General features: G+C 39.3%; 1 protein-coding gene across 28 annotated transcripts in view; it reads left to right on the top strand.

Moving 5' to 3' along the window:
- ZBTB20 (zinc finger and BTB domain containing 20) overlaps positions 1–22,291 on the top strand; it is an 822,970-nt gene that overhangs the window by 750,530 nt on the left and 50,149 nt on the right. For 27 of the 28 annotated variants that reach the window (XM_064374645.1, XM_064374627.1, XM_064374639.1 and 24 more), the window contains 2 exons: positions 5,617–5,780; positions 6,152–6,339. In XM_064374645.1, coding sequence (XP_064230715.1) covers positions 5,770–5,780; positions 6,152–6,339 — 199 coding nt within the window. In that variant the 5' untranslated portion in view covers positions 5,617–5,769. Of the gene's footprint in view, positions 1–5,616; positions 5,781–6,151; positions 6,357–22,291 lie in introns of those variants that run through there. The other variant, XM_064374650.1, reaches the window with a different exon arrangement.

Raw genomic sequence — 22,291 nt, 5'->3', positions numbered from 1 at the left:
TATGAATGGCAATTCGATGTAATAGATATATGGAAACTAAGGGAGAACTGGTTTTATTTTGCTCTGTCCTTCCTTCCAGAAAGTATAATTGAGAGTATAAGAGAGAAAGAACACATATGTTGATTAGTCTTGCCACACCATTCCAACCCAAAAAAACCCCAGAACCATTCTTTGCCTTGCTATGTGACTGAGAAGGCTGGCTTTCTGGACTACATTACCCAGACTCTCTTGTCCTCTCTTGAATTTGGCCAAAAGGAAATATCAGCAGGAGATGTGAAAGTGGGAGAAGAGAGAGATCAGAGACTGTATTAGTGCAGCCCTCCTTCCCAACTCCATTCTGACTGGACTGAGAAATCATCACCCTTTTACTTGCCCCTTCAGTTAAATGGTTTACAGCTTTCCACTATTGCTAGTACCTGGTGCTATCTCCCTTGAGGTCCCTTAACCTCATCTGCACCTCCAAATACAGTTCTTTTATTAAACCCTCTTTAGCTAAAAACTTTGCATGTGCCATCTATTTTTGCCAACATCCTGAATGATACAGTTAGGAGGAAATTTTACTGAAAAAAACATTATAAATCAGCCCTGCCAAGGTTAAAAAAATAAGATTGAGAAAATAAAATGTGTTTAATCACAAAAACATCCTAAATTGATGTGAGGACATCAGACCAAGTAGAAAAATGATAAATTGTAAGAAACCACGATAAGCCAGAATGCCATAGGTTGGTCTCAATGAATAGACCATAGTGCTCAGGCTTGATGGGCTTCTCTACAGGCCAAGTGCAGCCTGCTCAACCCTCAGCTTCAAGGAGCTCATGGTGTAGTGTAGCCACAGCAGTGACAAACATATGAGCAGAAAGGAGATGTCAAGATGTATACAGTGAGATCGAAGTGTTGAGGAAGAGATTGCTTGTCCTAACATTGTTTCTGCCTTTGCTACAATAACAATCCATTTGCCCCTGCCCCAAATCTAGATACCTAAACAGATTACTGAGATGAAGGAAATGTCTTCTTAAGCTAACCTGATGAAAGTCACAGAACTAACAATCCCTATGAGAGGAGCTACCATTATCGAGCCCTTACCGTGTACCAGCACAAGGCTAATCATTTTACGTGGCTAATCTCATTTGTTCATCACAATAACTATTCCCATTTTACAGATGAGGAAAATGAGGCTCAGAGATGCAGAGTAATCTACCTAAGGCACAGTAGTGGAGTTGAGTTCTGCTGCCACTCTCATTGGGGTGGTTTGTTACCACCTACCCTTTCTCCCCTGCACAGATACTAAGCCTATTTAATGTATTATTGGAGAAAAGAGTAGGGAAATGGTTATGACTCCAGAAAGATTTGGGGAGGCATCGCTGGTCTAAATTATCATGAGCCAGTGACTGAGTAATCATTTATCAAAAGGAGGTTCCAACTAATTCTTTTCTATCTGAAAAGTAATAGAGACACTACTTATCAGATAGGAAAAGACCAAGCTGATAAGTAAAAGGCACATTAACGTGCAAGAGAGGGTGAGAGCCTAGTGAAAAGAGAAAATTGGGATAGGGTGAAAGAAGAGAGCACGCTCCTCTCAATACCCTGGAGACTGCTAAGAGCTCACACAGATAAAATATTTATTTTTCCATATGTTGCAGAAAGCATTGCCATCACTGTATGTGTGCAATATGTGCAAAAGAGTGTGAAATATATACATCAAATGCCACCGATCTGGTTAATTTCCATGCATTTAACATGCTTAATACCTACCATATCATCAATATGTTTTAATGCATATTTCTTTCCACATACAATATGGTCTAGTTAGGAAGGAGCCAACATCCTCAACAGCCTTACTCACTGCTATGTTTCAGCCTAAAACTTCTTCCCGGGGCCAGCACAATGATAGTTAAAAACCAGCAGGTTCTGCTGGGCTAACTCGGCCGCCAGTCTCCTTAGAACACCCTCCCAATTCTTGAAGCAGCTTTTTCTCATAACAGAAATGTTTGCAGTGAAGAGATGAAAATGTTTTTGTTCTCCTTGGACAATTGGGAGATGTTCAGTCAGAATGTCAGAACTGGCCGTTGAAAGGCGGGTGCCTGTGGCCACGCTTTTTTTTTTTTTTTTTTTTTGAATGCAGAACTCCACCAGTGTGGCGGGAGGAAGTGCACAATGATTGGTCTGTTTCTCTGTGGAAGTGTTCAGGGTACACCCAGTTTTGCTTTGCATATATTTACGAAACATCTGCCCTTTTCTTATTCTTAAGTCCTTCCCTCTCACCAGCCCCCTTTCCCCTTTTCCCTGGTTTCTTTCTTTGTTGTTGTTGGCTTGTCTAACTTTTTCATTGGAGCTTTCATTTTCCGGTTGAGGGGCGACTTCATCAGAGTGTATAATTTTAACAGAGAAAGTGGGGGAGGGAAGGAGGAGGAAGTGGGGGGAGAGAGAGAGAGACAGACAGAGAGAGAGAGGAGAGAGAGCGAGAGAATGAGAATTGAAAAGAAAGAGACTGAGAGGCCAGAGAATTGAAAAGAAAGAGACTGAGAGGCCAGAGCCTGGCAAATCAACCTTTGGCATGGTGACCAGGAGGAAGGTTCTGGTCGGGAGTTTGCCTCTCTGAAATCCACTGGAGTCAGCCAGTGTGCTGCTGCCCTCTAAAGGCTCCAGTGAATAGTGCATTGCCACAGAGGCTTGAAAAGACTTGCCCTCAGATGTGCCATGTTTATAATTATTTTTATACAGCCCCAAAATGTATTTTCAATCAATTATGACAGGGCTTATTCTTTCCTCCTTAATAAACTATGAACTGCAAAAATGGGGTCAGTTCACAGCACCTGTGCATGTCTAGACATGAACGGGTGCTACGTTTTAGGGTTTCTCAGCTCCAGAAAAAGGGGTCAGAAGAACTATTAGAGAGGGTGAGATAGGAAATAAATTGCTTCTGAGGATGGTGAGCAGTTCTCTGATATCTGCACAGTTGGGAAACAGCCCAGTGGTATAAGAGTAAGTAAAGTGATGTGAGACAAATGAGGGGGTAAGCCAAAAAGGTTGAGTTTTTAACATTTCTTGTTTATAGAGGTAGCTCCAATGCCTCTATGCTATGAATATTCTCCCAAAGTGATCACTGAGGCAACAGGAGTGTGTGGTACAAGATGTCAGGTAGGAAACGAGCGAATCTAGGGAAGGAAACAAGGGCATTGATAGGAAGAACAATATAAATTTTTGCAGTGTTAAAAATAAAAGAGTAATATTAGTGATTTGGCTATGTCCTTATGTTTAAAAGAAAGCTTCCCTAATTTTCTGAAACACACATCTGAAAGTATCCTAGGCGCTGCCTATGAATACCAAAAATAAACATTTTTTTCTTCTAGTTGATATATGTCATTACTATTTCGTCCCTATATTTAAATGAATCATGAAGGTTAGCCTAGCCTTACTGAGCAAAACAGTCCTGCTCTTATTAAATGCCCTTCACAGACTTCAAGCAAAAGCAGCCAGTCAAGATAGTTTTGCTACCTTGCTGCATAAAAAGTAGGAAACTTAATTGGGATTCAGACTATGACTATTCTTAAAATACACTTTAATGTCAGCTTCATTTCATTCCATCCACAATCAATTATTGAATGCCAGCTTTGTCTAAGCTACACTGCTTAATAGTATAGATGAGGCAGTAAACTCTGGGAAGGAAGGAATCAGGCCTGTTTTATTCTTTAGTCCATGTTGGCACATCATGGTTACATCATAAATATTTGTAAAATGAATATGTAAATGAATAAATGACAGAAGAGAAGGAAGAAAAAAAGAATAGAGGAACATGGGAATACAAAAATGACTAAGACATTTCCTTACCTTCAGAGAGCTTACAGTCTCATAAGAGGGATATGCACATAAATTGCCATTATCGAAATAAAATTTAGTGAGTGAAATAAGATTAGGGAAAAAAAAGAGCTTAGGTATTTCAGAGAAAGACCTAGGGAGAAATTCAATGTGGGGAGTGAAGTCCTATCTGGTAGAGAGGAATCAAGACAGTTATAAGATGAAGATACTATTTAATAAGTATGAAGGATAAGTATGATTGCAACAGGGCAGAGATGAAATTTGGGATATTCAAAGCAAGAGAAAACTTGAGCAAAGCTGTAGAGCCAAGAATGTGGATTCCCAGGATGTTCTAGGGGATATTCAAGAAATTTGAGAGTTCAGTACGGCCAATATATAGGACACATGAGAAAAGTTAGAGGAGATACAGAGCCGACCTTGAGTGTCAGGCTAATGTAGTCATCTCAGATTTAGTGAATGCAAAGAAGCAGGACCCAAGGAGTGAAGGAGGATGGAGAGCCGGTTAGCAAACAATCAGCTAGACAGAAAGAGGTAAGGTGATTGCAGTGAAACTGGAATGGAAACACAGATGTGAAAAAAAAATATGAAGGAAGCAAAACTATAAGAACTTATTGATGAATTGGCTTTAAGGCAGAGGAAGGTGTATAGTGACCCTGAGTTTTCTAACCTGGTGGTAGATAACAGTGAGAGAGAGATGACCTTAGAGAAAGCATTGGTTTTAATAAAGGAGTTGGGCTTTAGCAACTTTGATCTTGGCTACATCTTTAAACTGAAAACCAGAATACCAGCTTCTTGGGGGTCCACATAGACACTCAAGATTTGGGGTTACTCTCATAATCACCATTCAACAAACAATTGACAAGGTCTTATAATTTGTTGCTTCTCTTATATTGCCTTCCTCCATACTGAAAAAGATGTCTGAAAGCCTCCTCTATTCTAATCTTTACCATGCCATCTCTGCCTCCTGCCCTCTGAAGAAACAGATTTTATTTCACAACCTGTTGGACTGAAAACACAGCATACTAATCATAACACCATATTCTGCGAGGGCAGATTTAACTACCCAGTACAACAAATTTAAATACAAAATATTCTGCATAACAAGTCCATTACCATGCTCACAGAAACAAGGGAAACATGGAAACAAATTCTGTACCACACATAGTTTTCTACAAATAAAAGAAATGCTTTTTCTGGTCACTATCCACATCATGATAGAAAAAGACACAAATCCAAGGGAATTGGGGAAATGTTCAGAAACTATTACTAATAATCCAGTTTGGCTGGGGTCTAGGGTATGTGTAGTATAAGCTAAGTGTTTGCTAATTTCATATCAGTTGCATTGTCCTGGGGAGAGGAGACCTGAGCTGACTGATAGCTGTGCTGTTTTACTTCCTATTCTGACCTCGTATAACTTTCTAATTCCCTTCACCCATCTCTTCCTCATATCTCAAACACACAATCACACCCTAAACTCCAGGACGATGCACTAAATAAAAAATCTTAGGCATAGGATGAGTAAAGAGTTGGAGTAGAAAAATCTCTGCATGACACCTTCCCTCTTTAGCTACTAGAATCTAAGCTCTTTGACTTTTCACTTGCTACTCTCAGAAGCCTCCATCACTACCCCGTCATCTGTACTGCCTGCAAATTTAAATTGTGATTTGAAATTTTATTGATTTAAAATAAAATCTAAATAAAAGCAAGAAAGTTGGATGTTCCATAATGTATTCCATAAGTAGAAATTTAAAGTTGGAAGGAACCTTTAAGGCCTTCTAATCCAAGCCCTTTATTTTACAGATGAGGAAACTGAAGCCCAGAGAGGTGAAGTGAGGTGCCCAAGGCCACACAGCAAGTTAGAGGCACAGCTAGTACCGTAGCTCAAGTCTCCTGACTCCCAGTCCAGTGCTCCTCCCATTACTCCACGAGTCCTGTCTCTAAGCTTCCTGACAAATGCTAGAACGGTAAAACTTCCACTAGTATTTTTCCAGACCATGTTAAAACTCCTAAGGGGGGAAGAGGGATGCTTTCTTGGATAATGTCAGCCATACGTAGCTCAAGCTGTCTAAAGTTCTGGGACAGGGTCTTTTTATACAGCCAACAGAGTCCAAATGTGGTGCTGTTTTCTTGGCCCATATGCTTTCATGTGTTCCCAGTTAGGCCATTACTGGAGGGAAAAAAAACAAGAATCAGCTTGTTTTAAAACAAGGGACATACTGGACTCCCTCCCATCCCCCTTCAGAAAAAAAAATCAAGTTATCTTTAACAGATTCTAAAAATGCCTTTTCCCAAATATGCAGTCAGTTCCTTCAAAGGGCCCTTTGTTTATTTTCAGGAAGAAACCCAAGACAGCTGAAAACCAGAAGGCATCTGAGGAGAATGAGATTACTCAGCCGGGTGGATCCAGCGCCAAGCCGGGCCTTCCCTGCCTGAACTTTGAAGCTGTTTTGTCTCCAGACCCAGCCCTCATCCACTCAACACATTCACTGACAAACTCTCACGCTCACACCGGGTCATCTGATTGTGAGTACACCATTAAGGTGATGGTGTCTTCGCAGTGCTTGGAATAATGCTTCTCCCCTGGGTTCTGGCTTTTTTACTTTCAGAGCAAGCTGTCTGCATTTGGTCTTCTAAAGCAGCCAAAAGTAACGTGCCACCATTTTCATTCAGCAGACATCTATATATTTTAAAAGCTAGAGTGTATTTAAAAGCCAGGTGACAAGCCATTTGACCTTAAAAGGCTGATTAATTACATAAACCACGTTCTTTTCCTGATGCTAACTCAGAAAAAGAAGTTTTGTTACTGGTGTCTATTTATTCTCGATCTGGATAACGGCACTTCCACGATTACTAAATTGAACAACCAAACGTGGACCTCAGAAGGCCAGTTAGACATGAGGAAACATCCATTTTGAAATTACATAACACAAGTCAGATTTGCATTCGTTATTGGAGTCTCATGTAGCTTGGCTGAATTTCTGTCTTTCCAGTTTTTAATTTATTTTGAAGTGGTTAAAGGATAGCATAAATTTACAGAAGAAAAGAGAATGGCTTCCAAGAATTCAGAAGCCACCCAGACTTCACATAGCCAATGAGAATCCAGGTTAAAAATATTTTTTAATTAAAAAAACTGCCTAAGGGCTAAATTTGGAAATGGGCAGCTTAATGCGATCGTCGCTATTGAAATCACTTCTTTGCTGTTTATTTTTGCCATCTTCCCACTAATCTGGGAGTCACTTCTTCTAATTCTATTTTAAGCAAGTTGATAAATCACGTTTAGGAGATTTTTTTCTCTTTCTGAAATGTAACCCAATACTTCAGAGAAAAAGAAACATGCGTGTTGACAATGGAAAGGAATGAAATAACTTTGGAGTCGAATCCAAAAGAATATTCCTTTTAGTCTTAAGATGCCCAACAACTCTTCTGAACTGATCTCCGTACACGATGTCTGGTAACATGCAAATAACTGGCATATTTTTAAAAATGAGTAACATAAGATCCGCAAAGTTTTATTTCAAAAATAAAATTCTGTCCACAAAGACAAAAATTATTAATTAGGAAATAAGATTCTAAATCTTTTATTGTTATTTATCTGACAGAACAAATGTAAAATTCTGCAAAGAAGGCAAGAGACAAATCGGTCTGGGAGATTCCATTCTCTACTTGCTTCGTCATGATAGTCTTTGAATAGAGGGAAATGACCTGGGGCAGGGTTGGAGTGAAGAGAGTTTGTACTACTTAAGGTTGGACTAAGACCATCTAGCCATCACTAGAAAATGAAAAGGGAAGTAACGAAAGCCAAATCTCTGTGGCCCATGAGATTTGAACAAAGTTGCGGCTTCTATAGATAAACCAGGGAGCAGGAGCAGGGATTGTGTCCTGAGGACCGTCCTAATAATCACATCCTTGGACCTTCTTGCCTGGCAGTCTCCAGCGTAATAGTAAAGACAGAACTGGAACGTAGCATGGCACAGTGCCCACAGGCATGTGCACACCATCCCTTCCCACCAGGAAAACAGCCCGTTCGTGTGGTGAATGGGCTATTTTCTACATGCAAATCCATTACCTGGCTTTGTGCCACACCTTATGGGTGTGGATTACCTAGAATTGCCTTGGCCCAGAAATCTTCTGTTATGGCAAAAATAAATGTTTTGCCGAATAGAAAAAGCATTGGGCTTCATATTGTGCTTTATCATGAGCATCCTCTGGCCAGGCCCTAGCGTTGGCATGAAGTACGTTTAAGGAGCAGCGTGAGTATGGTGTCACCATACATCTCCTTGGTGGCCCTGAGGAAGCCAGTGGATGTGAGCTCAGTTGGAAGAAAAAACGAGGAGGGGAAACCTGATCTCCAGCTGTTTAGAAAGTCGCTTTGATTTTTCCATTAAGATGTGTAAGTCTTCTCTGTTCCAACCTGTTGTTTAAATTGATTATACTTTTCTCCAAATATATTTGGATTGTAGTTTGTCCTGATTTGAGCCTACACTTAGAAGAAAATTGTTTTTAGGAAAGATTCACAGAAATCTGTCCATTTGGAGATTGCTTGAGAGAAGACAGGAAAAAGGTTTATTTTAAGCTGTTAAAATTTTTGGATGCTCTTCTTGCATTCAAGAGGATTTTTTTTTTTTTTTACTTTCAAATGTCATTCTTACCATAGATTAATTTAAAAGCCTAATTTCTTTAAGGTAAAATATTCAGTTCCTATTTAGAACTAACAGATTTGGGGCATTTAAAAATAGTGCCCTTGACTTGTTAGTCTCTTTAACTTCAGAAACATTCCACCAGTGTGTGGTGTTCCAAGCTTTCACAAGTGCCTGAATTTTTATAGCACCTTTTTATTTGTCATGTGTTTAGCAAAATTATTCTTAGTCATGATTTAATGCCCATTTCCTGTCAGTATGATCCTTCCCAATTTACAGATGAGAAAACTGAGAAAATTGACACCCAGGTAGATGAAAGACTTGCTTGTGGTTAACTCATTTGGGTATTTATGGATTTGCTCTCATTGTGAGAGCGTTTCTTATTGGAATTCTCTATTGAGCCCAAAGATGGCATTCCTGGCTCTGAACAGGCATCTTCAAAATGTGCAACTACTCATATTGGTGACTGGGTTGTAAAACATGATGGGTAAAGCATCCTTACAAAAGAAAAGTCAGCTCTGCATAGGAACTGACATGGGTGGGTAAGCCACAGTCTTTTTTGCATATGAAGGACACAGGCTGTTTTACAGCAAAGATGACAAGTCTGACCCCTTAAATTCTCAGTTGGCTATTTAACCTACTGCGCCTCTTCAAATTTGGCAAAAGATCCCAGTAATATTCAAAACAAGAAGAAATACAGTTGAGATATGCTTTCTTTTGTGAGATGATGAGGTTAATATTGCTGCTAATATGTATGTTGCTTTCCAGTGTGCCTGCTAACACAATTTCCTTTTAGCAATATTCCCTCTTTACCTCCTAGCTTATCACCTCTTCACCATTGCTAAAAGCTAATGGTAAGCAAATTCAGATGGTGATAATGGAAGGCATTAAGATGAGTTATGGAATCTGAAGGGTAAAAAACACCCTAGGTGTTTGACAGAGAAGTTACCCACTAAACAGGCTGAGTATGAGCCGAGCCAAGTGCTCCCTTTAAATGCTTAAGCAGGACTAAACCAAGTCAGTAAAGCAGATGAAGCTCTCCATATGAAAAACCTTCCTTGACAGCTATCAAGCTGTAGCACATCACAGTCATATACATGTGATAGACGTGACCAGAACTTTTACTTGCATATTTCTTCCATTTTGTTTTCCCCCAAATAAGGCTCCCATTGAAAGAAGTGATTTTCCTCTCTGTGGTGGTCCTCCCTACTTCTGCTGTGGAGCCACCTATTCTGATGTCTTTCTTTTGTTGGAAGCTGATATCCGTGGTGACTTACCTCCCTATGTTTTACACGGGCCTCATCAGACTGTCTCGTTTTTTGTGTCCTTACCAAGGTACACTTACCCATGAACAGTTTTTATTTATTTTTCACTGAACCTTTACACATTACCAGACTGTCATGTGGGTGGATTTAACTTTAGCTCTACAGGTAGCATCACTCTGCTGGGGCTGGACACTCGCAGAGGCCGGTGGGCTCTCCCTTTTCCAACTCTTGCCATCCCCCTCCCAACCATTTGCTTTACCCGCCCAAGTCCCTGTGATTAAAATTTTTAGTACACTTGGCTCATTTTGAACTTTCAAGCAATTTTTTAGAGAACAAAACAAAGAGGATTTTTATGGCAAACTGCATTAATGCCACATTAAGGCTGACATTTTAATTACCCCAAAGTCAGGAAATGCAAAGTTCAGGTTCCCACAGCAACAGAAACTGTCCCCTTGAGTGCTGGCATCACAGCAGATTCTTTCATTCCCCGATTACACAACACCGGGCGTGGGGACATTGTTTTTATCCACGTATGTGGAAAGGAGCACGGCTTTTATCTTTTGATTTTTTTCCTGTAACTACAGTTGAGGATATGGGTCTTTAGCTTCCCTCCCAAAACCATCTATATGTATTATCCTGGAACGGAAGACTATTATAGCTCTACATGTGCACACGGACAGAATTAAAGTTGCTGTGGGAACATTAACTCTGATTTCCGGACTTCCGTGCCAGTCACATTTAAACCATAATGTTGTAATTTTTGGCATGTAATAAATGTGCATTTCATGTACACAGACAGAAAGAAGCATAAAATGTATTTTAAAGAGCAATTAATTACTAACTTTGTGATTAAAAAACATTTGGTGCATGTTCCTTCCCATTTAGCATCAGCTGCTGGTCTTAGCCAGGCCTAATAGATGACATACTGTGTCTCATCCTGTAACTCAGATGTACTTACTGTATGTTCCTGTTCTTCCAGATAATTAATTCCCTTAGTAAAGCTGTAGGGGGAAAACAAAATGGAAGGAATATGCAAGCATGTAAATAGGGTAAGGGATATTTTGAAAGAAATGATTCATTTCTGAAAATAAACCTTTTAGTCCCTGATAACGAGCCAGAAATCTGCTAAGTGGGTGTAGACAAAGGTTTCTGGCCACCTTAGAGCATCTGGTTCGGGGCCATAAGAACAATTTGAAAGCAGATTTCCCCTTGAATTCTAGGCATGCCCACGGGGGGAGTGATTTTACCCTAAAAACTTTTAGGCTTAAGGCTTAAAAAGTTATTTTACTCTATAACAATTTTTACTCTATAACAACTTTTTTATGCTGTATTCGAACTGGAAAGTAAAAGTTATAGGGCATCGGTAAGACGAGGGTTTTGCTAAAGAACCCCTGACTTTTTTTTCTTTCTTTACGTTTAAATCTGGTTTACCTATTTGTGGTAGAGAAGGAAGTGTTTCAAAATAACTGAACGGGTTTGTGAGTGAAAGGAATTAGTAGCAATACTCTATGGTGCCATATTTAAAAATGTGAATGCTTGAGTATATTTTGAAACCAGATGAGATAAAAAATTTTACTGAAAGAATGTATAGCTTAAACTCTAGGAAAGTCTTTGAGAGAGACACACTCAATGAAGAACCTCCTGCTATCCGTTCTGTCTCCTGTTGTGTGTATCTTTTTGTTCAATTTGGTTGCATATGATATTTAACCTTTAAGAAAGATACATCAGTTTTAGAGGGCTCTGATTTGCTTTTACTTGGCTGTCTCTATGTGTGAATGTATGTCTGTATGAGTGAAAACTGCTCAAGCAAGTTTGAAGGTCTCTTTGGCAAATTTGACTGCGTGTTCAGAAAGTTTCCAATCAGAAAGCTGATTCAGTGTAAAACCTTCCAAAAACTTCCTGAGGCACCTGTTCACATGAAAAGATTGGATTTCTGTTGGAGGTGCTCAGAAGGCAGTGTTTATAACTGAAGATCTCTGTTTGGTGTGCCAAAAAATGAAAAACATTTTGGCCCCAGAAAATCTCCATAAATGTTCAAAATGTATAATCAAACAAAAGCTTCATTTGGATTCAAATGCATGTATCTCAGCAGATGTGTCTAAACTAACTGGAATCCCACAGGAGCAGCTGAACTGGATTTTGGTATGTCTTGATAACTGAAAGAGTTATTCTTAGACTTTGGAAGGACAAAAATGGTCCATCTGTGAAGAACCGTAATAGAGACATGGCAAAAAACAGCATCCTCTGAAAGAGTTTATTTATGGAATTTAGGACAAGTTGGACAATCCTGAAAACATTTTAGGGTCACACTAATTTGCAGAGAAAATATAGCCAAAATGGAATGGAATAACAGCCACAGACAGTTACTATCCAATGGCTTGTTATTAATTTTCTAATAAATTCCATATCAGTTAAGCAATAATAGAGCGTCTTTGGTGTGACTAAGTGCTCTTGTTGCCCCCAGACTATCCTGCATTCTGGTTTATTCTATGTCCTGTAAGGACTTATAGACTTATCTTTTCATTTAAACTGTTTTTCCGTCATTTCATTAGCCAAGTAAATCCCTCATCTGTTAAGTGTGGATTTTATGTTATTAAAGGTAGTCTTTCCCTTTTTAAAAAGTCACCTTTCTACCTCTTAGTTAATTGATATATAATCTCTTTGGAATTTTTTCGTTACCTTTTACGCCCTTTATTTAGAGATTTTAGTGCTTAGTCTAGCACTTACACATTAGAAAGCCAGTTCATTTTTTTTTTTTTTCATGTGCTCTAATTTCCTAGAGTTTCCACTTCATGCATTTGGGGACATGCTTATTTTTAAAAAGCGCAGGTCTTGAAATTTTGTATCTTAATCTACCTCTGCTTTTAAAATTGGCCCTCTTTTTATAAAACATATTATTTCCCTATAATACCAATTTAATTGGGTTTCTTCCTTGGTCACTTAATGCAGTAATTTCTGGTAGTCATTCTTAATCATTCATTCATTAAGTAATTAATTCAGTCATTGATCAATGTTATCTAACCCCTCCTTCTGCACCAAGTCCTCAACTAATAATAGGGATGAAAAGAGGAATAAGATCCCATCCCCACACTTTAGGAACAGGGGTAAATACAAATGCAGAATTAAAGTGTTCCAGTATGCGCAAAATGCTACAGAGCTCCTGAGGAAGCAGCCTGTTGCAGTGGAAAGAGCTCCACACCAAAAATGACATTAAACTGGATCATAAAGGAGTGGGCATTTGTAAAGTCTAAGGCAGAAGGAATGGCATTCCAGGCAGAAGGAACAGAAAGAAGCAAAACTACAGAGGCTCAAGGAGAGTGCAGAGTTTTCAGAAAACAGAACAATTCAGTTATGACACTGAGGCCTTCTTATACTTTGCCTCATTTTAATCATGGGACAATTTGTATTTGAATAACATTGTCTGTTGTTATAATTCAGCTGAGCTGAATCCTATGTCCATTTTAGAGATATTTGCTTTCCAAATATATAATAAAGCAAGACACCCACTTATGTTTTTTTTTTTTTTTTTGAGATGGAGTCTTACTCTGTCACCCAGGCTGGACTGCAGTGGCATGATTTTGGCTCACTCCAACCTCCACTTCCCGGGTTCAAGTGAATCTCCTGCCTCAGCCTCCCAAGTAGCTGGGATTACAGGCACATGCCACCATGCCCAGCTAATTTTTGTATTTTTAGTAGAGAGAGGGTTTCACCATGTTGGCCAGGCTGGTCTCAAACTCCTGACTTTGTAATCCACCCACCTCGGCCTCCCTAAGCACTGGGATTATAGGCATGAGCCACCGCACCTGGCCCCACTTATTTTCTAATAGGCAAAATCACCCTTCCGTCCACAAAGCCAATCAAAGTAAGAAAGTATTCTGAGGGACCTAGTGATGATTTTGATCAGTAAATCTCAAAATAAATTTTCTTTTTCTTTTTTGTTTAAACAGGGTCTGGCTCTATTGCCCAGGCAGGGGTACAGTGGTGCAATCTCAGCTCACTGCCACCTCAGCCTCCCGGGCTCAAGTAATCCTCCTACCTCAGCCTCCTGAGTAGCTGGGAACATCACATCCAGCTAGTGTTTTTTTTTGTTTGTTTGTTTTTGTTTTTGTTTTTGTTTTGGTAGAGACGAGGTTTTGTCACATTGCCTGCCTGGTCTCAAATCCTGAGCTCAAGCAATCTGCCTGCCTTGACCTCCCAAAGTGCTGGGATTACAGGCATGAGCCACTACACCTGGCCAGAGTAACTAGTTATTGAGACAAGTTCAACCCTGGAGCTAGAGTCACCTACAGGTGTCATGCTAGAACTTTGTCATTGATTTGTGGCCCCTCCAGACTCTTAATCATCTGTCTTCTTGTGAAATCCTCCCAGGTCGCTTGGCAAGTCTGGTCTCAATGCTCATTGGCCCAAGTTACTACACTGTGCCATATTGCTCTCCCAAACATTGCATAGATGTGATTGTCCATATGCAATTGTTAGGACCCACTGCTGATTTTCAGGGTCCTGTTCTTCATCTTGCCATCTCACCACATGCAGGAATACATCTTTACTTCTTATGTACAGCTGCTAGTGACAGTTTCATGTATGCGTCCTCTGGTCATGGCAAATTTCATTATATAAAATTAGTGTTTCTCCATATCTGTCAAAACTTCTCACATCCTTATGAAAATAAAAGAGGCCACATGCACTACTGCCCTTAGAGTTGGATCATTTAGGATTGATTGAGAGCATGCATGAGGATTCTTTAAGGGCTTCTTGCTTTAAGGAAATTTCAAGTCGGTTCTTTCTACCAGTCACCTTACGCTAGGTACCATAAACAAGTACCTTATTACTTCATCAGCAGAATGAGCACTTTATGCTTTCTTTTCTGCTTTTCTTCTGCCTGTGAATCCTTTATTCTCTCTGAGGAATGTGTACCAATTCTAACTTTTTATCAGCACTGCAAGATGAAAGTTTACCTAGTCTATACCCATCATTGTACACTGAGAAAACTGGAAGTGTCATCAAAAAAGTTTCGCAGCATAATGAGTGACAGAGTCAGAAACAGAACCCTGCCCTTTCTACCACCATTTATGCTGCCTGTTACTAAGTCTGCTTCTGAGCAAATATAATGTTTTCTGAAGAGAAAGGAGTCAGGACTATTCATCTATCGATATAGTAGATGCTTTCAATGTGGAAGACCACAGGCTAAGTATTGTGCAGGATGCAGTTTTATAAACTGAAGCTCTATGCTCAGACTTAGAGTTTTGTAGAGAAGATCAGATAACATTCACAAACAACTTCCATGCAGAGTGGTTAAAGATATGTCCCCATAAACAGAGACCCACCAGAGCATTGATTCATTCACTCAGCAAGTATGTATAGAATATATCTTCTGTGCCTGACACTACAGTGAGTTCCATGAGGACACAAAGGTGGAGAAAAACAGACTCCACCACCAAGAATCTTAAAACAATACATGTCCTCACATCACCAGTGTCTGAGAATTTAGAAAGTTTGTAAAGTATATTTTAATCCAGTTAACAGTAATATATAGTTAGGTTTATTAGAGATGGTTCCATTTGAGCTCTTTTGAAAGACTAGAAGTGAGGCATTAGGATTAGGTATGAGGGGTTTGCACTCTGTTGCAGAGCTGTGGAAGGGTATTAAGTAGGGCTGCATGATCAAGACTTTGGGAAGATCTAATTTAGCAGCCTGGATGTGAGAAGGAGCGACTTGAGGAAGGAGAGCGCCCAGACAGCACTGTCAGTAGTTTACACTATTGGTGACCTGAAGAGGGCTAGTGATAAGAGGGATGGGTAGCATGCATGCAACAGATTTTGAGGATGAGGGTAGACAGCTCTGGGAGCTATGTGTTGGGTACAACAAGGGCAATTTCAAAGATAACTTCAAGATATCAAGAAAAGATGAAAGGCATTTAAAGGAATTGAATAGAGTTCCATTTCATATAGTGGAATTGAATAGAGTTCCATTTCATATAGTGCTGGGTATGAGCTACCACATGTGTTCCCAGTGGAGACAACTAACACTGAGTTGCAAACAGGGTCCTGGGGCACAGCAGGAATACTTGAAATTAGGACTAGCAAACACTTTGGCCAGGAGGCCACACTACAAGTCATAAGTATGAGAGTAAACTTCAAAGAAGTCTTTGTTAAGAGAAAAAAGGAAAGCAAAACCTTGGGAAATATTTACATGAGTGATAAGCAAGAGAATGAAGAATGAATAAAAAGAAGAAAAGAAAAGGGGGGGTCGAAGAGAGAGGAGAAGAAATAGGATAGTGCAGAGAGACCATCAGGGAGAGGAAGGGTCAGCAGTTAGTATCAGGTGTCACAGATACCAACAAGGGAGAGACCTAGGAAAAGATTACCTTGGGTTCTGAGATTGCCAGCCTCCTGGTTGCTGTCAAGAAAGCAGAATCAGATGTGTCACAAAAAAGACCATAAAAAGGGATTCAGGAGCAAACATAGGATAAATGGGAAAGCAACTATTACAATGTACTTTTTAAAGAAGTTTAATGTTTTAAAAAGAAACAAGGAATGGGTTACTCAAAAGTGGAGTAATGAATATTTTTACGATAGAAGAGTTTCTAGCCCATTATAGACTGAGAAAAACCAGTGTTAAGGGAGACTCTGCAATTAAATAGGCAAGGTGAGAGGGAACTAGATCTTCCATTTCACAGGGCAATTGGAATGGTAAATATATGTAAAAGGAATTTGAAGGCACTACCCAAGCCCAGTGAGGCAGTAAATAAATTATATTGGTTCTTTCTCTACTTCCTTTCAAAATTTCTCTACTTCCTTTCTCTTCTTTTTAACTAATGAGAAATAATGTTTTGCAAGAATTATTACTTCACAAGTATTCACTCAGTTCCTTACCCTCAGTAATCTCTGAACACTAAGTAGAGGACAGGTGTCAAACACTTTGAGCATTTAAATTATCTTAACAATTTTTAAAACCATTTTTAAGAACAATTGTTGTTTTTAAAACAACAATTAAAGCCTAATCCTTTAAAAGCCATGTTCTGTGTACTTCTTTCATGATATGCCCAATTCAGGTAGCTCTGTAATTACCAGTAACACACCTATGTGTTGTTCTCAAGTCCTCCTTCATTGTCATGAGACATCCTCAAATTCGTTATTTGTAGGGGGTTTTCAATTTGTTTACTTAAACTATGCTGCTTTCTGTGATGGTCCAAAACATTCCAAAGGCCAGTGCCACCTGGACACAAAGTATCTGATATACTTCTACTTTAGGATGGTGATCTGGAACCAACTGAATCAAATGTTACTTTGTTCTACTAGTAAATTACCTGTAAAACTAAATAAGGAGATTATTTTGTCACTACTGAAAATTATATAAACAGCTATATGAAGAATTTTGAACATGAGTCTTTATAATCTCACAAGGCCAAATGAATTCATTGTTGATGTCAAAATTGACCTTGAGGAGTTTTCCTTTCCTCTCCAATTCTAAAAATGAGTTTCCTGCTACTTATTTATCCTCACTAGTTTTAGCTTGGTTATGTTATCAGTTTTACACCAAGATATTAGACCAAAGTATACAGAATTTTTAAGAAAGCTTAGTGTGGCATGCGGAATATTACACAGAGAATTTCAAGAAACCATAATTGAATTAACTTTGTCATTCAATTTTTTGCTGTAATCACTTTCTGTCCTATGTAATCACTTATTATCTCTGTCTCATATCTTAACCAGGTATTTAGATGTAAAGGAGATAATGAAAGAAAGGTGCATATAAGTTTGAACTACAAAACATAACTCTGTGTCTAATGGAAAAGACACATGCAAATTCTGAACTAAAACTTTTAAAAGTTAACCCCAGGGGAAAGGATACACACCCTTTTCTCGGGGAAATACTGTAGGTCTTTACATGTAGGCCTGAATGGATTTTTTCCAATTTTTAGAAAACCTCAGAAATCTGGCCCTTTCCATTTTATTCTTGATGGGTGACTAGAATAAAGGTCTAGAATTAAAGGTCCCAGACGGGTGACTAGATCCTGGGATTCCTGAAATGGCCTAAGTAATTATGGGTTGACATGCTGACTGGCACTGCAAAGCAGGCCTGGTTTCACTGGGCAGTGATACAGGCAAAGCGTAGGCCCACCCCCTAGCACTGCTCCAGAGCAGGGGTTCTTGTCCTGGAGCTTTTGGACTCCACTGGTACCATGACTGGGCCTTTCTCTTAGAGGTTCATATTTTTTCCTGCATGTTGTTCTGGGACACTGGTTTAAAGATTTTGTTGTATTGGGGTCAGAGAACTAAAAGAAGGAAAAAACCACTTCCCCAGGACATATCCTAATCAGAATCTGCATCCTCAAACCTGGCCCCCAAGAGTGAACTAAGAAGCAAGGAGGAGAGGTCCCTGTGAATATCCCAATGCAAAATGGCTCCTGATGCCCTCTCGGATCCCTCCAATATGCCTTCAGGGCAGGGGCAGGTATGATAACAGGCTACTAAAGCTGTTTCTTGAACATGTTGATAATGGACTAAGATTGGGGCTATGCCTTATTTTCCAATATTCAGAAAATATTTTTTCACACCCAGGGTCTAGTTATTTGCTCTTATTAACATGAACTTCAGCCTATGAATGCATTTTATGTGCCTTTAATTAACCTCCCTATGTTTCCATTTCCTCATGTGCATAATCGCATAATGAGAATAAAAATAGTATCTGTCTCATAGGGTTATTAGAAGGATTCAGTGAAACACCATATGTAAAGCCCTTAAAGCAGCACTAGAGAAACACCCAGCACTCCATGAAGTTGAGTGTCGGCTACAGTTGAAGTGTTTTAAAATTATTAGTATGAACTAAAATGATACAAGAAAGCAGAATCAGATGTGTCGCAAAAAAAGACCATAAAGAGGGGTTCAGGAACAAACATAGGATAAATGGGAAAGTAACTATTACAATGTACTTTTTAAAGAAGCTTAATGTTTTAAAAAGAAATAATGAATGGGTAATTCAAAAGTGAAATAATGAATGAAAGGATAGGTGCACTATCCTTTCCCCGTGAGAATGAGACTGAAAAGCCCTAGATCTGTAGGAGAAGAATGTGTGTAAGAGAGTTCCCTCCTTCACTTCAAGGAAAAGCCAGTGCCCCTCTGCTTGTCCCTTCTTGGATTCAAACCTAAGTAGACTGGGAAGCTTCTCCATTATCTTTTTGACTTATTTTATCCTCCCATTTGTGTTGTCTTTTTTTTTTAAATGAAAGAGGACTGATATGCATCATCTTATTCTTACAAAACACCCCATTTTACAGATAAGGAAATTGGAACTCAAAGAAGTTTCAAAATCTCTCTGAATGTTGTCTTCTTGGCATAGGAAAGGGTTAGAGAATTATTAATATTATAGCATTATATTCTAGTGTTAATCTATTAAGTTCCTTCTTGTCTTCAAGTGTATTCTAGTGAATAAGAGATTTTCAAGCTGGGCCCATTGGCTCATGCCTGTAATCCCAACACTTTGGGAGGCCGATGTGTATGGATCACTTGAGCCCAAGAGTTAGAGACCAGCCTAGGCAACATAGTGAAACCCCATGTCTACAAAACAATTAGCTGGGAATAATAATGTGCACCTGTAGTCCAGCTACTTGAGAGGTTGAGGTGGGAGAAACACCTGAGCCCAGGAAGTCAAGGCTGTAGTAAGCCATGATCATGCTACTGCATTTTACCATGGGTGACAGACTAAGACCCTGTCTCAAAAAAAAAAAAAAAAAAAAAAAAAATTAAAAAAAAACAGAGAGAGATTTTCAAATTATAGGGAATGGATATGTGTGCTCTATTACCTCAGAACACATTGTAGGATCTGTACATTCACCTATGTGCACCCATCTACAATCTGTCCATTTCACCTTAGGTGCCTTTTCACCAAAGCACCTTCCGGCCAGGATACCCGAAGAGAGCAAATCATCAGATCCTTAGAATGAGCAAACTTCTATGCTACCATATTAGAGAGCCCTTTGCAAAGAGAAATACTTACAAGTAAAGAAATGCATCTTTTATTTTTTTGAAAGTCGGTCTGCTTGATGGTTTGAGAGTTGTCTAAAATAATTCAAAATAGAGGTAAGCTTAGAAGAGTAAATAAGTTTCACTTCCAAAGAGGATTGCTTGTAATCACCCTGCTTACTTACCTTCTTTCATTCTGAAGCCGTCTGCAGTAGTTGGAAAAAGTGTAATCTTAAAAGTCACTGGCTGACTGTACCTAGGGTACCCTCCCTGTTCTGTGGTGCTCACAGTTTTTGGTAATGCATGGAGATAATTTCAGATGTTTGCTTCTCTTAACTCCGGAGCACTTTTGCTTCTCACTGTAGAATTCCAGAGACACATGGGTATAGAACTTGATCTACAAGCCTCCTAGTAATAGTTGCAGATTAGATAGAAAGCCAAACTAGACTGTACACAAGTCTGTATAAATCCCAAAAGAGAGCTTTAAAATAATAACTTACTGAGTCATGATTTCTGCATCTCATATGCAGTATTCCTTAAATCACATGTTGATGGCTAATCAACAAAATCCAAAGACGCAAATTAGATGGTACAATATTTACAGAGAAAATATATGTGTAGTTTGAAAAGCAAGGATTCTCAGGGTTACACTCCCACTCCTATTCCCCCCAGAAATGATAGCAGTTGCAATCTGAACTCTCAACATTGTAGCCAAGAAAGGAATGAATATAACAATAAAAAAAGAGAGATTTAAGGTAGAACTTCTAAAGGAGTCTGGACCGTCAAGGAATATGTTTAAGAACGATTCAGAAGAAATACTAGGTAAGATCAATTATTCCTTTTCCTCAAATAACATTCTAGCAGTGTACTTGTTAAATGTTTATTTTGACCAGGTGACAGAATTTAGGAGGGCAGAATCTTGTTTAGCTTGTCCACTGCTGAATCCCTAGCACCCAGCAAAGTGCTTACACAAATTAGGAGTAGGTGCTCAGCAAATGTTTGTTGAATGAATAAGTGAATGTGGTGGGGAGAATGAAGCTAAAGTAATGGTATAGTGCATTTGTAAGCATTTAGCCCATTTGAAAAAAATATAGGTACTAATTTTTTACCCAATTCTTTTTTTTTCATTCAGCAGACCTACAAAAACAAAACAAAGTGTATCACAAATACCCTCTGCTTTTTATGCTGAGGAAACAGAAAAGCTTTCTTTTGATTGTAGGCTGCTACATGTTTTAATTCTAATAGCAATATGGCAGGTCAACTTTGTAGTATAATCTGATGCCTGTTTTTGATAGATATCATGGAAATAGATACTTATTTTCAAGATGCTCAAACAGATGATTAGGCGAAAGCTCTAGCAAACCTTGAAACAACAAAAAGAAAAGGTTTTCCCACTCCCACCTCCCGTTGCTGTAACATCCTGCACAGTTTTCTGCAACCCCACATCCTCCTCCTTGTTTCATCCTTTTCCTGGGTCTAGTCTTTGTCTAGGGAATACGGCATGTGACTGTCAGTCTAGCAAGGAGACAGTTCTTGAGAAATCCACCCCCTACACACTGTATTCCCAAGCTCCTCTTACGGGAATGGCATGATTTGATCAGCAGCAGGCAGAGCTGGCCCAGCGAAACAAGAGCTTGGCATAGAAATCGTAGTGCCCTCCTGCTGGAAGGGCCCTCAAGAGAGTTGCTTCATGCCCACCCTCCCTCAACTGGCTGGACAGTAGAAGGATGTGTAGGAAAACAAATTCCTGGCTGAATGAATAGAGGATTAAATGAATGAGAGATGAGTTCACTCCTCCAGAAGTCCCCGCCATCCCACTTGAATAGAAAGGCTAACTTTGAAGCCACTCTGTTCTCCATGGCACTATTTTGTGTATACTCAGCTTTGGAATATGGTTGCCATCTGCTGCCAGTGCTTAGGACTAAGGAAGTATTGGGGTGGGTAGGAGGAGGCTGGGAGGGAAGAAAAGAGACACTTAAAATGAGCTAACGATCTCCTTTGTGTTGGAGTCTAGGTTTCAGAACATCAGTCCTGTACTTCAAGAACAAAACACCAGTGTGTCTTAGACCACACCAGGCGCCGGCACATCAGATAAAGACTGTGCTGTGTGGTGTTCAGCCACCGAGCCTGGAGAAGTTCTAAAAGTGAAATTACAGGTGCAAACTGAGGAAACTAAAAGGAGAAAAGGCCAAGGGTAAAATACAATTAGGAGGGCTCTGCAGATAGGTATCTTTGGGGTTACAGTAGTTGAAAAATGAACCTACTAATTAATGAGTTGGATAATACTATAAAGACAAGGAATTTAAGGATCTTTAGAAGAAATGAGACACTTTTCCATATACTCTGAGTACATTGCAAGCCTTTAGTGTAATCTTAAGGTGAAAGTGACCTGGCTGTTGTGTATTGCTGTAGATTTAACTGTTTATTAAGTGTTACAGATTGCTATACTAGAGGCATGCGTGGTGCTCCTTTAAAAACAGAAAAGGCTATTAAGCAAAGCCAGTAAGACAACCAAATATCTCTGAAAGGCAGTGAATTAGCTCATAGAGCTTCCTGGCTTCCCTGATATTATTTGTATAAATTGTTGGGGGTTTTTGTTTGTTTGTTTGAG

Source organism: Aotus nancymaae, unplaced genomic scaffold (genome assembly GCF_030222135.1).
Source record: "Aotus nancymaae isolate 86718 unplaced genomic scaffold, 86718_ANA_hifiasm-v0.15.2.pri h1tg000011l, whole genome shotgun sequence".
In the NCBI taxonomy this organism is placed as follows: Eukaryota; Metazoa; Chordata; class Mammalia; order Primates; family Aotidae; genus Aotus; species Aotus nancymaae.
The sequence above is the reverse complement of the archived record's forward strand: the minus strand, read 5'-3'. Positions and strand labels throughout refer to the sequence as shown.